We start from the raw sequence: 15,192 nt of genomic DNA, 5'->3' as shown, positions 1-15,192 counted from the left end.
CTATGTGGAATTCATTGTGGGTGCCTTCTGGGCCAGTGGTGGTGGAGACTGTTCCTTCTCTAGGAAAAAGAGGGCTTCTGCTGTTCTGTGTGCCATCCTGCAGGGCTGATTTACAGGAGCAGGGGGCAGGCATAGGCAAGTAGGAATGGGGTAAATAGAACATAATCTCCTCCATTGCTTGTTGGGTTCCTGTTCATTTACTGACCCCTTTCTGTTTTTCTCTCTCTCCCAGCCAACGATGGGAAGGTGCGAATGATCAGCTGTGGAGCGGATAAGAGTGTCTATTTCCGTACTGCACAGAAGGTAACTTAGTTATAGCCATCACATGCTTTTCTATAATCTCTGCACCGAGAAGCTCCTTCAAGGAATGGTGTGCAAGCAGTGTTTGTTGCTATTCCAGTCCCGGCCTCTCCCAATGTGACAGTGTAGGAGATTGTTAGATATGCTAGCCACAAGGAAGTGCACAGCTGCTCCAGTCCCAACTTCTCCCAGCAGCAGTCACTGCAGGGAATGGTTAGGGAACCCATTCCTCTTCCCAGCAGAAGTCATCGTAGGGAATGGTGCAAGAGCATTGGCTGTGGGAAGACCTTCATTGCACCTCCAATCACCACCTCTCCCAGCAGGAGTCACTGTAAGGCATGGTTTGCTTATGCAGGCTAGCTGCTTTTGGGGAAGTCATGCACATTTGAAAGTTTGTTATGACTAGTTAACTACGTGGCTTTCACTAATTTTTAACCCCTGTGCTCAGACGGGCGACGGGGTCCGGTTTACCCGGACACACCACGTCGTTAGGAAGACCACTTTGTATGACATGGATGTGGACCCCAGCTGGAAATATGCTGCTATTGGCTGTCAAGACCGTAACATCAGGTTGGTTCATATGTGGTTGGATTTTGGTGCGCTCCCAGGAGTTGGGCAGTGATAGGTGGTCTGGGTTGCACCGCTGCTTAAATGGAAGCTCTGCTCCTAAATATAACCTGCCTCTTAATGAATGGGCCACAGCCATCTGTACTGGAACTAGTTTGCTGCTGCATTCCTTAGCTTTAAGTGGTTTCCATCATATACTACAGGGTTTACAGTTTGGTTCAATAGCTCTCAGCACCCCCACTGTACAAATTGTTCCAGCACCCCTAGCCACAGCTGTCTTACTGCTGGGACAGCTGAGTAGAGTTTGGTTAGTGTCACTCGTAATATATGGCCAATAGCTGTCATTAAGTGCTAGGAGGTTCATTTCCCTCTCTTCTGATTGTTGCATACTCTTCACTGTACCAGTATAAGAATCAAGAAAGAGCGTTAATTCAAACCCAGATCTTGGACTTGGTACTGAATAACGTGATCTTTGGGCCACCATGCTAGTTCCCAGGCTATTTCTTTAACCACTTAAATGGTTATGAGCTTTATGAATTATGGCTGGCATACTTCTGCTCCCCTTAAAGTGGCCACTTACCCTACATCCTGCCACTCCATTCCGTACAGTGACTGTGCGAGAGGCCTGTCCTGGAGGGAGGGGAGGGAGGCTTGTGAGAAAAAGCAGAGAACTATGCATGGATGTGATGAGTTCTGGCTTGTGTCGCCTTCAGGATTTTCAACATAAGCAGTGGGAAGCAGAAGAAGCTGTACAAGGGCTCCCAAGGTGAAGATGGCACTCTCATTAAAGTAAGATCTCCAGAAATTCAAGCATGACACCCCTCCATCCCTATGAGTTCCCCCCCTCCCCACACACACCTTGTTCTCTCTTTCTTTTCCTGGCTCTTTGGAGCTGAATCTCGTACTCTGGGAAGTGAGGGATGGATCCAGGATATTTTGGTGTATGAACTTTTCCCTCTGAAGTGCAAATGTGGACTATAGATAGCATTTATTCATGAATTTCTTGTTGTTTGATATCTAGTTTATATTAAAAACTGCCTATCCTAGGCTCTGGGGACCCAAGACATTCATTTACAAATTCATTTGTATCCAAGACAAATACTCAGGCAGCAGCTGCTCCTCATCCCACGTGCATAAAACAATTAGCTAATGGTGAAATCCAATTCAAAGATCCCTCCTAGCACCTACCCGCAAATACTAGCCCTTATCACGCCCCATCCACAGTCTGGGTAAACACACATGGGCTAATTCAGTCCAAAGTGAGGATAAATGAATACGTGTTTGTTTAATTTCTCTCATTGTATTTCAAGTGATACACTGGGCCAAATTCTCTGCTGGTTTAAATTAGCCATGCTCCATTGAATTCAATGCACTTGCACCAATATACAACAGAAGAGAATTTGGCGTATGTGGTGCTTACAAGAACCAAAGGCATTTGCTCCTGTTGGCTCTGGAGGCACTTGCCGGCAGTGTCATACTACATACAAGGCAGTCTTTGGACTCCTGCCTTGGCTCTGTTTTCCCTTGTAGTCCTTGGTCATTGCTGGGACGTCTGGATGTGATTGCTTTTTCCCCGAGCTCCATTTGGAAAGAGCTCATTCTAGCCCATGTGTTTATTTGCTTTACGATTACATGCTGCAGCTGCTGGCATTCAATGTTTATGAGAAATTTGTGAAACCAAGGAAATGAGAGGGTGCCGCCAAGGAAGAGATCTTCAGACAAATGAGAGGCTTAGGGATAGATTAAACCCAGCCACTCTCATGCTGAAACACCCTGCTGTCCTGCAGGACTTGGAACGCCGCTAGAGCCCAGTGCTGTGTAGGCAGGTTCTGTGGATGCTGGAGTGTGCACCTCTGCCCAGTACACCTCTACCCTGGGATCCCATGCCCACTTGTTTCCTAGCCCTGCGCCTCTCCTGACAAACGCGATGCCTGCATATTCACCTTTTTCTGCTTTTGTTCAGACAAGTAATTACACTTGATCTGCAATTGCTATAGTTCCCCCTTCCCTACTACACTTACAAACCAAGGCACTGAAAATGAAAAATGGCTGCTCTATCTTATTAGGTGCTCAATTCTTTGCAGCCCCAAACAATGAAATATTACTGATGTTGGGTTTTGTTGTTTTTTTTAAATATTTGCTTCGGCTGACCTCGAGAGAGTGCTGTACTACTGAGTACTAATAAAGTATAGCAGCATAAGGATTTTTCCGTTTTTCAGCCCGTTTTTTTACTTTTTAGAAGGTAACTGTGTAACTGGGCAATCATGCTTGGCTCTGGTATTTAAACTTGTTTGGAGTCTGAGATCATATATAGAATTGGAATTTTAAAAGAGAACCCTGTGAAAAACATTGACCAAACCAGAATAACCAAAATTGTTACCGGTAGTTTAAAAAAAACAACACCACACCCTCCCCCAAACTGAGACTTGTGTATTCTTGCTTCTCAAAAGTTTGTCAAAGCATGCATGTAGTAACAGCTCCAGAACCGAGCATGCAGGGAGGGTAACATAGCAAATGTAAAAGTCCAGCAGTTGACATGTTGACAAGTCATTTGAGTTTTTTTTATTGCATTGCTTTCTATCAGGCAATATGGAATTGTGTAAACTGGAGGTTTGATGATGATATTAGCTAGGACAAGTTCCCAACAGCACGAAACTTATGACTAGTTTCCATGTTGAAGGCTTGGATCTTGGGTGTTGGAGAGATTTGGTATTTTATGTAACTTTCCCAACTATAATTTCTGGGCTTGGGATAGGGTTAAACCTTAAAGGAACCAGGATCAACCAAAAATAGTGGACCCCAAATCAGTAATTAAAGGGGGTTAGTGGTGGGGGCCTTCAGAGACCATCAACTTTAGTCTCAGATTGGGTTTGGGGTGCTGTGGGGGATTTTGGCATTTGGGAAGGAGGCTAGATGTAATTCTTGCGATAGTTTTGACAAGTGGGTTGGGTTGGGGGCCTTGTCATAAGGTTGCTGGATGGTTTGGCGGCTGAGTAGGGGCATGGGTGAGAGTAATGTTATCTATAATTACTATAATGTTGGTGTATAACTGGTTAAAAGACTGCTCAAAGAGTGGTTATCAATGGTTTGTTGTCAAAGTGAGAGGATGTATTTAGTGGGGTCCCATGGGGATCTGTCCTGGGTCTGATATTGAATATTTTCATTGATGACTTGGATAATGGAGTGCAGACTATACTTACAAAATTGCAGTTGACCCCAAGCTGGGAGGGACTGCAAGCACTTTGGAGACCAGGATTAGAATTCAAAATTGTGACAAATTGGAGAATTGGTCTGAAATCAATGAGATGAAATTCAGTAAAAACAGGTGCAAATTATTATAGTTAGGGGGAAAAAAATCAAATGTGCATTACAAAATGGGGAATAAGTGGCTTGGTGGTAGTACTGCTGAAAAGCATCTGGGCATTATAGTGGATCACGTATTGAATATGAGTCAACAATGTGATACAGTTGTGAAAAAGGCAAATATTCTGGGGTGTATTATGTGAGATGTGGGAGGTATTCTTCCTGCTGTATTTGGCATTGGTGAAGCCTCACCTGGAGTACAGTGACTACTTCTGGATGCTACGCTTTCAGAAAGATGTGGACAGATTGGAGAGAGTCCAGGGAAGAGCAACAAAAAGGTTACAAAGTTTAGAAAACCCGACCTATGAGAGAATGTTTAAAAAACCTGGGCATGTTTAGTCTAGAGAAAAGAAGACTGAGGGAAGACTTGATAAGTCTTCAAATATGTGAAGTGCTGTTAATTAGAGCATGGTGACCAATTGTTCTCCATGTCCACTGAAGGTAGGTGAAGAACTAATGGGCTTAATCTGTGGCAGGGAAGATTTAGGTTAGGTATTAAGAAAAACTTTTACTCTATGAATAGTTAAGCGCTGGAATAGGCTTCTAAGTGAGGTTGTGGAATCCTTGTCATTGGAGGTTTTAAAGAATTTGTGAGCCAGCATCTGTCAGGGATGGTCTGGTTTTACTTGGCCTTCCTCAACTCAGGGAACTAGATGAAAACCATTTCAAGCCAGAGGTGTGGCAGCACCTCCAGCACCCCTAGTTTCAGCACCTATGCTGATGCCCTTTTGGAGTACAGGGCTTCGGGTGACTTTAAACCTTTCTGTCTGCGGTGCGTGTGCCCCTCTTTCTGGCATTCTGGGCATTTCTTGTGCATATGTCTAAGGTACTTTCTCACCAGCCCGTTCTGCCTCCTGTACTCCTCAACCAGGTGCAGACTGATCCCTCGGGTCTCTACATTGCAACTAGCTGTTCTGACAAGAACCTCTCCATCTTTGATTTCTACTCCGGAGAGTGTGTGGCCACAATGTATGGGCACTCAGGTGAGTTGCAGAAGCTTCAGCCAATGCGTTTTTAGCTGCAGGTTATACTGTGGCGTATAGTGCTGGTCAACATTTTTCTGAATTTTGAATGAAACTTCTAATTGGTGATTCAATTTTCAATTAAAAAACAGACAAAAAAATCAACCTTGGAAATGTTTGGGTTTCTTTGACCAGGAGTAGAGCTGGCTGAAATTTTGACGATCAAAAATATTTATTGAAATTCCAACTTTTTTTTTTAATTTTGAAAATCTCATAAAAATTCTGCAAAACGTTTTACTGTTTATCAGCCACGTCAAACGGACTATAAACCAGCCACTCCTTTTCCAGGGAATCCTAATCCTCTGTTCAATACATCTCAACAGTACCCTGAAGGATCACTTTCCAAGGTGGGCTGATTGCTGATTCTTCATGTTCATTCAGTCGTGGGCTGTCACACACTATTATGCATCAATAAATCTTAATTCTGACCTAGAGGGACCACCTAGATGTGATAGGGGAATTTAGGTATCTCTGCTCCATGCAAACATGTTGGATCTGATCAATATTTGAGTACAGAGCTGAGCCCAGCAAATCCATTTTGCCAATGATCTGTGCTGCACAGTGGCATATTTCAAGAGGCGTTGTTCTTGTGTTCTGTTTTACACAGAGATTGTAACTGGGATGAAGTTCAGTAACGACTGCAAACACCTGATCTCTGTCTCTGGCGACAGGTAAGCACAGGGTTTGCTGTTGTGATATTAACTCCCTCTCCTCCTTTAGTAGAATGTCAGCCTGTGGTTTTGTGCCGTTTCATGCAGGAGTTAAACCGCCTCTGCAAAGTAAGTGGAGCACACACGGTCAGGGCATCGCAATATTGTGATGGGTGTGTTGTGATGTCCAAAACAATCTCTGTGCTTCCTGGATCCCACACAGGTGTTGCACATCCCAGGAAATCTTAGTGGGCGGAGCTGTGGAGAAGATTGGAGCCGGGTAGCAGGCGGAGCAAGATTATGCAGAGCTTTGTGTCCCTAAACTCTGTGATATTGCCCATGAGTTACCTCTAGGTTTGACCTGCCCTAATGGGATACTTCATGAACAGGCTGGGTCTGCTTTCCCAGTTGTAATTTATGCTGTTGATGTCACATCCCGGAATTATAACTATTATTGTTTTTGTGTGTGAGAGAGAGAGAGCTGCCCTGTGAAGGAATGCAGCTGGCCAGCCCAAGGGTGCCTTAGCTCAGTGGTCTCCAAATTTTTTGGATCGTGCACCCCCAGGGCCAGCTCTAGGGAAGCAAAAAAAAACAAAACAAAAAACAGAGCTGCCATGCCGCCGAAGATGGAGCGGGGAGAGCCGGGCTGCCGCCGGCGTGCCACCGAAAAATCAAAAGTCCGGGAGCGCTGCTGTCGCCGTGCCGGCAGTGCTCCTCCAGCCGCGCACCCCCAGGGATGGTCTTGTGCACCCCCTGGGGTGCGCGCACCCCACTTTGGAGACCACTGCCTTAGCTTCTGGCTGCAGCATCTCACAACTTTGACTCTGCTGTTTAAAAAACTAGCTGCAGAGTTTCCATTGTTCAGGAGAAGTCTGTGTAAATGTGCACAGTTTCAATAGCTCAGAACAATGCTCCTGAATCTAGTCACCACTAGGGCTGGCCACAAAACTTCTCCATTTTGCAAAACATTTTGAAGTTTTGAAATTTGTTTTCATTCCCCTGTGGAACCAAAATGAAATATTGTGATTTTTTTCCATGAAAAAATTTCAAGGGGGGGGGAGCGGGGGCGGAGAGAGAGAGAGAGAGAGAGAGAAATGCCCACCCCAACTCCAGAATAGAGCACTTCCCTGGGAGATGCAGGTTCAAGTCCCCGATCCAAATCTGGTAGAGCAAGGACTTGAACCTGGGGCTCCCACATCTCAGGTGAGATCCCCAACTACCAGAAATTCCATTGAGGACCTGAGAAACTTTCCTAATGAAACTTTTGTTGAAATCAATATGTTTCGATGGGGAAAAGTTTTGTCAACATTTTTTTCAACCAGCTAGTCATCAGTACATAGAAGTACCAAGATTTTTTTATAGGATTGTGTTACCCTAATGGCATCTACATGAGGCTACACTCTAGGAAATTTGGAAACTTCAGGTTGTGTAGAATGGGCTCCCCACTTACTTAGCAATGTTTCTTGCATCTTTCTTGCTTGTTACACCTATGCTCCGTAGACGGTACTGGCATCGGTTCATTATCAGGTGAACCTTAGTGTGTGTTTGGATCCTGTGTAAACTTTGGGAAAGCTTGAATCTAGATCCAAACTTCATAGGCTGGGCTCCCCTCTACAAAGTTTATACTAGATCATAACCTTTGCAACTAGGTGTGACATATAAGTGCTGTCACTTTAAAAATGTGACCAACTTGTGCCTCCAGAAAAATCATGGGGCACCAGTGCTTGCAGTGGTGGTTGCAAGCGCCTCTGATTTGAGATAAGAAGAACAGGATTTTTTTAAAAAAGTCATAGTCACAGTTCAAAGCGAACTTCTTTGTAGCCTGGAAGGAGGCTACAACCACCCCCTTGGAATACCAGCTTGCTGGCATTTGATGGGATCTAGGAACCCTACTAAATCCCGCTTAGGGCCAAAAGGAGTGTAGCCCTTTGTTAATGACAGTACCATTTCTTCCCTGTTTCTACCTCTGTATAATTAGACCCAGCGGATTAGTGTGGGGGGGCGGGGGAGAGGGGAGGATCATTCAGCACTGAGAAGAGGTTGAACATCGGTGAAATGCAGGTCATTTTACTCCCTGCTAATTGGACATGCTGTGAGGATACGATGCTCCCCAGCCTGAGAAGCCCCATAGTTTTTGTGTCTTTAAAGGGTTTTTTAGCACTTACGGCCGTAACGTCTAGGTGCTATATACAAAAGTTAACAAAGATACAAAATCTTACCTACATCCCTAGAAGAGGAGCTTCAGAGCATCTTTTGTCAACAGAAAAGTCCCTGCAGCTGGAGAGCCTTCATGTGGTCTGGCCAGGGGTGGGAGAAGAGCTTCCTTACATGTCTGTCTCCAAAGTACCATGCACTCTAGTTGTGCCCACTGGGCTCTGTCTTCTCCCTTTAGGCTGGTTCCCAAAACCAGAAAGGAAACTCTTAGCCTCACTGACGGAGAATATTAATGACACTGGACTGAAAGGAAACGTAACTTGTTCACTCTTTCCTCACTTCCAGCTGTATCTTCATTTGGCGCCTGAGTTCTGAGATGACCATCAGCATGCGGCAGCGGCTAGCTGACATGAAGCAAAGAGGGAAGCAGGTGGAGAAATCACCACCACACAAGACAGCTGGACTTATCAGGTGAGGGGTGAGGGGTGCAGAGAGGGAGAACAGTTGTGGGGGCTAGATATTAGTTTGTGTGGGACATTTAAAGGTGGACTTGGGTTTACTGCAGGAGGTTGTTCTTATTCCTCATCAAGAGTATTTTTTCAGCTTCTCTTGCTTTTGTTATTTGTTGGCTTTACACTGGTTTTTTGTACTGCTTGTTCTGCATCTCTGGATTTTTGGATTTAAAACCTTCTCTATGATCTAATGGCAGGGTACATCCAGCATCGCTTCATTCTGTGTTGTAATCTGTACTGAATGTCACAGCTCTTTTATTAAAGCTGAACATGGTGTCAGAAATCTACTTTTCAAAGCAATACTGAGACAGGTACATAACATCCTGTCAAGAAGAACTTGGTAATTTATGGCTAGAGAACTCTAGGTCTATGTTAAAAACCCACCCTGTCAAAAATTGGCCGCTAGATTTATGCAAGGTACATACTGAAAAATACCTGCCATTTATATGTTTTTTGCAGTGTTGATTTTTTTTTTTTTTTTTTTTTTTTGTGAAAAGCACTGGTAGGTCCTAAAGATCTGCTGTATTCATTGTTAACTTAGCCCCAGGAGCGGAAGTTTCAGGGAGGGTCACTTTTAAAAGATATCATTCCAAAGGAATGACTTTTGCTGGCTAGTCAGATTTTTTTGCTCTTACAGTAAACAAAATGTGTCTAAAAATAAACCCCACAAACTGGAAACTCTGGAATAGATCTAAATTTATCCAGTGATCCTCCTCTGAACAATGGTACTCAAGTACTGAGCTCTGAGTTTCAAACAGAACAAACTCAGCTGGGAGGACTGTCTGGGCTTTTAGGTCTGTGGATCAGTTCAGTGTAAAATATGTGGCTTTATGTGCGGACATTAATTTGGGAGAGCGGGGTGGCGGAGGGGAATATCTGCAGCCCTGAGCAGGCTCACATGGTATCAAAATAGAATTGGATCCATAAAGATTTTTGGGTTTTCCCTCTCTTCCCTCCTCGAATGACTCTCTGAGTTAAAATCTGGATATAAAAATGCCAAAGCAATGAAGGTCTTGCCAGACTGGTTGTTTGAAAGAATTACAAGAACCTTCCCCTCCCTTTGGGAGCAGAGTGGGCAGGAGGAAAGTCTGTGTGCATAGTTTCACTGAGCATGGACTAAGGTTTCCTTTCCTTGAAGTATCTCCTGTCCGACATGCAAGCAATAATTATTCTGGGATGCCTTAATATTGAGCCATGAAGCAGCCTTTTCTAGCCAAAATGCTAGAGCTGTAAAGCAATGTGCTTTTTATAGCAGACTCTCTATCATTCCAGCAGCTGCAACTTTGCCTTATTGAGGCGCAGTCTGTGTCGGACGCTCCATTTCATTCGGCATTAGGTGAGACTTGTCTCTGTCACATTCTCTTGCTGGAGGCTTGAATGGGTGCCACACCAGCACAAGCAATTTGGAAAACTTGTTTGGTGACCTCTTTGCTAGTCTGGAACATTTTAGGTTGGTCAGCTTACAGCTTGTTTTCAGTTTCGACTTGTCAGTGTGGTCACTGGATATCGGCAGACAGTTCCAGAGCATTTTGGATTGCTGGCTGAATTTGAAGGAATAGCCCATTGGTCCGGAGTCACTGCGTGGAGCAGAGGAGCTGAGGGTCTTGAGTAAGAGTCCATGTTTTATAGATATGTAATATCTGCTCTTGTTTTGCCTTCAGAATCTGTGCATAACCGGCTGTATAGAACTGGGTTGCTTCTTGAGGTGTAAGAGTATTGTCTTATAAGTGGTCTAGGTACAAGGTCCACAGAAGCATTAAGATGCTCCATCCCCAGGGATACGTATTTATTTTGTGAGGCTCCTTTCAGAGCTGTATTGTTTACAGTTTTGGTAGGAAGCAAGGGAGGTGATCTGTTTCACCAGCTAATTGGTGTAATGCCTCCATGTTCTGAGAGTGTCCCAAGGTGAATGAGCAAAAAAAGAGCGTCAGAAAGTTGGAGAAGTGAGAGCACTGATTAGGCAGTGGTGAGCTGAAGATTTATAATCTAAAATAATGCTGTGTCTATCCAGCTGCGACTGGCAGTTTTGTGAACTGGCCTCACTGACTATTGTCCTGGAATCCTATTGTTCTGCACCCCACCTTATGTGATAATGAATTCCTTTGAGCCATTTCATTTTTATGCTGCTGCTGTTTTCTCTACTGCATGCAATACCCCTCTGGGTTCTCCTTCTGGACATGAGAATTGCTGATGTGTTCTCCCCATTTAACTTGAGCTGTTTATTTGGTGGGGAAATGTAGCCTGTGGTCATTTCATATTGCTGGTGCATTATGGGCTTCTTTGAGATATTTTTGTTTTTCATACTAGGAGTTGCATAGAGGCTTTTAATATATTTTGATTTTTGGTGTGAACACATTGTTTTATTATTTGGAAAGCACCTGGTCCCAAGTTATTTGGAAGAGAGGTTTTACACTGATCTCACTCTGGAAAGTTTCAGGGATTATAGATGCATGTGTTAGCAGAGTGTATTTTTAAATCCCCTTTTTGTATGATTTTATTGAAGATCTATCTTTAATAGCAGGAGATAAACTTGGTTTAATTTTGGCTAGTGCTTCTAAAACCAGTGTAAAGAGTTTGTATGTACTCTAGAGAAGCACCGTTTGTCCTTGGATTTATTCTAAATTGATAGCCCCTTGTCAAATGTTCGATGGGGTAGTGGTGCATTCCAGGAAAGCTGGGTATTTCCCATGGCTAGGAATGTGACAGGCTTTTGATGTAAAATCAAGACCAGGGCCTGATTCACTACTGTTACTCCAGTTTTACACCAATATAACTCCATTTTAATCAATACCATTGTGATAATTACAAAGGGGTCTGCTTTCAACCCACAGACCTTTTGAGAGAGGAAGTACAGAACTGCCAGTGTGTTCTGCATCCATTACCTCTAAGCGTGTTATAATAGGATGAATGTGTCCTTGAGGTCTGAGGGGGCAAGCAGCACAGGCTCAGTGTTGAAACATTTAAAAGTGTGTCTGTTATAAGAACAGTCACTTGTTCTTAGATTCCGTCCCCCGCCTCCTTTGTTTAAGTATGAATTAACTTCAGAACACAAAATGGCATTGTTACAATGGTGTATTAGTTATTTTGCAGACCAAAGACTATGTCTCTACCCCGGGGAGCTTACAATTGAAGCCCCAATCCCGTAACTGAGTTGGTGGATTTCTGCACCTGCAGGGAGCCCCATTAACATCAATGGGACTTCAAATGGGCACAGGGCCACCCCCAGGGAAGGAGTTGCTGCATGTTCAGGACCCAAGTTTGGATGATAAATTTGAGAGAAGGTAAATGCTGGATGAGGGGAGCAAGGGAGGAGAACAAGAGTAGAGGAATGAATAAAATAATGTGCTTTAAGTGAGTAACACTTATCTTGAGATTTGTTTTTACTGTTACTTAGAGAGGAAGATTAGGGTTCATATAGGGCTGCTGGAAGAAGAGTGGGAGGAGGGTCAAGAAGAGGGTTCAAAGTTCGTGGAAGAAGGCATGGAGAGCAAAATGGGCGAAAGAAATAAAGGTTGTGATTCGGTGTGTGGTTTGGACAAGTAAAGTAGACATTACAGGTTATAGGTTTTCCAAAGCACCCAAATGACTTGGGAGTCTATGTCTTTTCAAGAGCACCTAAACTTAAAGTTTCAAAAGCACCTAAACTTCAAGTCAATGAGACTTAGGTGCTTTTGAAAATATTACCTACAGTGACCAGGCATGGGAGTATATCTGAAGAACACAAGTGACTGCATAAAGTTGGGCACAGAGAAGGATGTCCAGAGAGTAAGGTTTGTTGTGATAATGTAGGACAAAGACTTAAAGTTGCATTAGACATATCCAACCTGATAAAGTGTTTGATAGCTTGTGTGCAGTTTGCATTGACCTCTCTCATGGTTCTAAAATTTTATTTACATCCCATTATTCCGTTCTTCTGAAAAGGCTTGAATATGTCCTTTCTTTCCCTACTAATTTTGTCAGTCCATATTTGTCAAATGGAGACTATCTTTTGGTGTAGCTTTGTGTGTGTAAATTTCATCCATTCTGGTTGATCTACTAGCCCTTCCCCACTCCCACCAGCTCCAGTATGCCCAAGAATCTCCCAAAAAGTAGCCGTGACTTGACACACAATATAATCAATTAAGTTTGAGATATCTGACTAGTAATGTTATTAAAAAACCTGATAAACAAAACACAAAAAAATGCCAACAAAATCCTTGATGGACCAAATAGAAAAACCACCATCAAACCTACCAGTGCATAAAAGGTAGCATTGTCTCCAGTATATTTAAAAAATTGTACATTGTGGTATAAACCACAGGATCACCACTTGGAATATGTCTACACTGCAGCTGGAAGCAGGTCTCCAACCCATGTGAACAGACTCCTGCTGGTGAGGCATGAGCTAGCATGCTAAAACTAGCAATGTGGATGTTCTGGCTCAGGCTGGAGCTTGGACGCTTAAGCCCACCCAACCCACTAGCATTCAGAGCCCAGACTCCCAGCCTGAGCCAGAACATCCACATTGCTCTTTTTAGTGCACTAGGTTGAGCTCCACTGGTGCTAGTCTCTCTCTATCCAGGCTGGGAGACTGGTGCCCAGCTGCAGTGTGGACATACACAAAAGGTGTTATAATGCATGAGCCCTGGCAGGATGTCACTGCTCAGGCACAAGAGGCACAAAACCTTGAGAAGGACAGAACGGAGAGACATGGAGACCAATAGGAAAGATGCAGAGACTGACGGGCGCAGATGGATAAATCAGAGAAGGGAAATCTGCAATTGGACCATTTTGCTGGAAGAATCTACTAAGAAAACTTTCAGTTCTGTTCTGCACCCTACTCCTAAAATATTGAAAGTCATCTGAAAAGGTGTGAGTAAGATCCCTCTACATCTCCATATAAAATAGAAATTAAAGTGCCATCATTGTATAGAGGATCCTATTTTAGTACTGCCTGAAATTTGTAAATTGCAGGAGAATTTGGTCCCTAGCCAGATGTTTCTGTATTTGATAGATGAGTTATTTTTGTCTCCTGAATGTCTTGCACTTGACACCCACCCACAGCCCTCTGTAAAGGTTGCTAATGTTACACTGGGCTCCCTTGCGCAAGGTCACAGTGTGGGTGCTGTGCTGACTGATTTGTTGAAGGCTCTTAATTTATTTAATTGCACTTTGTTACTTCAGTTGACTTTGGTTCCGCTCTAATTTGACTGAGTGGGGAAAATGTCTCTTGTGCTCATAAATCCTTTGTTGATGGAAATTTATGCTTGGGGTGCCTCTGGGATCCATGCCAGGAATGCTTCCCTTATCCATTTTGATTAAGGATCTATTCAAGGTATGTTTGACATCCTTCAGTGTGCCCCCAGGCTGACACTACAGCATGGATATGTTATGGTGCATGAGCTGTGCACACGAGGTCACTGGGTTTGCATCCAGGAATCAAACTGGTCTCTTTACAACAATATCCGTCTGTTTCTCAAATGTCAAACTGCCATCAAAAGGAACATCTTGTGATGTTTATGTTGCACAGTATGCTCCAACAAAGGAAATTGTTTCTCTCTCTTAAATAGGTCCTGACAATCTTGACCTTAAATGTGGCTATCTGCAGTATTACTGTTCAATATTAAATTGGAATTAAATTGGAAGATGAAACTACAGTTTTACTTTGCTCAGCTCTAGTGAGTGCATTTCTAATCAGGATTCTCTACCTCCTCCTAACACATGAACATGCTGGACTGCCTCTGGGCTGGTCTATTTCTTTGCACCTTTGCATGGTGCGTACCTTGAACGGTGGCTCAAAGTCAGGTTTTGCTGGAGGATCAGGGAAATGTGTGGAGAAATTGGTACACCTTGCTAATTGTGCTGTATGATGGGTGTGTCAAGTGGGAATACCAGGTTGCGTATGGGGGTTTCTTACGATGTACTGTAATGTTCCTTCTGATTCCTTCATCCCAGGCACGAATCCACCTCTGTCCTATCACCGGTGCCAGTGCTTTCATCAGACAGCGACAAAGATGGTGAAGATGAAGGGAATGATGAAGATGAGTTAAATGGGCTACAGTCTTTCCAAATTCAATCCAACTGCAACCCTGAGAGAGACTCAGGTATAAATGGGAAAGGAAAGGGGCATGAACAGAGAAAAGGGAAGGGGACTTGAGCCTCGGCAGACTTGTGAGGCTGTATGGGGCAGAGAAGGGACATGGGAATAGCGAAGGTGACAATCAAGTGCAGGCAGGAAGAGAAATACCAAAAGAATATTTTGGGGATGGGAGCAGACGGGGGATCAACAGCCATGCTTGCCTATGCTGAACTGGAGAGAGGCCGATTCTGACTTCCCTAATGGAAATTTCAGGTGAGAATTTTCAACGGGTTCTTACTGATTCCAGTTGGCCAAAGAGGTTTTCAATCAGAGCTATGGGGGCTATTAGTCTAGTGACTCCTCGGGCTTCTGATTCTTCAATGGAAAGCCACAGAGGTCAGTGGAAGCCTGAAGAAACCAGATCCAGTCTTCAAATGGTTTCTGCCATACCTGCTTCTAGGAGTTATCATTACTGGAGGCAGGTATCACAAGTGAAAATGCAGTAGCCATGAGGCTTTAGAGGAAAGAAAGGGGGATAAAATAGCCTTATTGGCCAGGATGCCAAC

General features: G+C 43.8%; 1 protein-coding gene across 4 annotated transcripts in view; it reads left to right on the top strand.

Annotated features, from left to right (window-relative positions):
- Positions 1-15,192, top strand: part of MAPKBP1 (mitogen-activated protein kinase binding protein 1) — a 122,629-nt gene that overhangs the window by 86,924 nt on the left and 20,513 nt on the right. For all 4 annotated transcript variants that reach the window (XM_073348682.1, XM_073348681.1, XM_073348679.1 and 1 more), the window contains 7 exons: positions 233-303; positions 749-870; positions 1,581-1,656; positions 5,102-5,213; positions 5,860-5,923; positions 8,402-8,527; positions 14,503-14,651. In XM_073348682.1, coding sequence (XP_073204783.1) covers positions 233-303; positions 749-870; positions 1,581-1,656; positions 5,102-5,213; positions 5,860-5,923; positions 8,402-8,527; positions 14,503-14,651 — 720 coding nt within the window. The remainder of the gene's footprint in view (positions 1-232; positions 304-748; positions 871-1,580; positions 1,657-5,101; positions 5,214-5,859; positions 5,924-8,401; positions 8,528-14,502; positions 14,652-15,192) is intronic.

This window comes from Lepidochelys kempii, chromosome 6 (assembly GCF_965140285.1).
Source record: "Lepidochelys kempii isolate rLepKem1 chromosome 6, rLepKem1.hap1, whole genome shotgun sequence".
Taxonomy (NCBI): domain Eukaryota; kingdom Metazoa; phylum Chordata; order Testudines; family Cheloniidae; genus Lepidochelys; species Lepidochelys kempii.
Note: the sequence above shows the minus strand (reverse complement) of the source record. Positions and strands in the feature narration are given on the sequence as shown.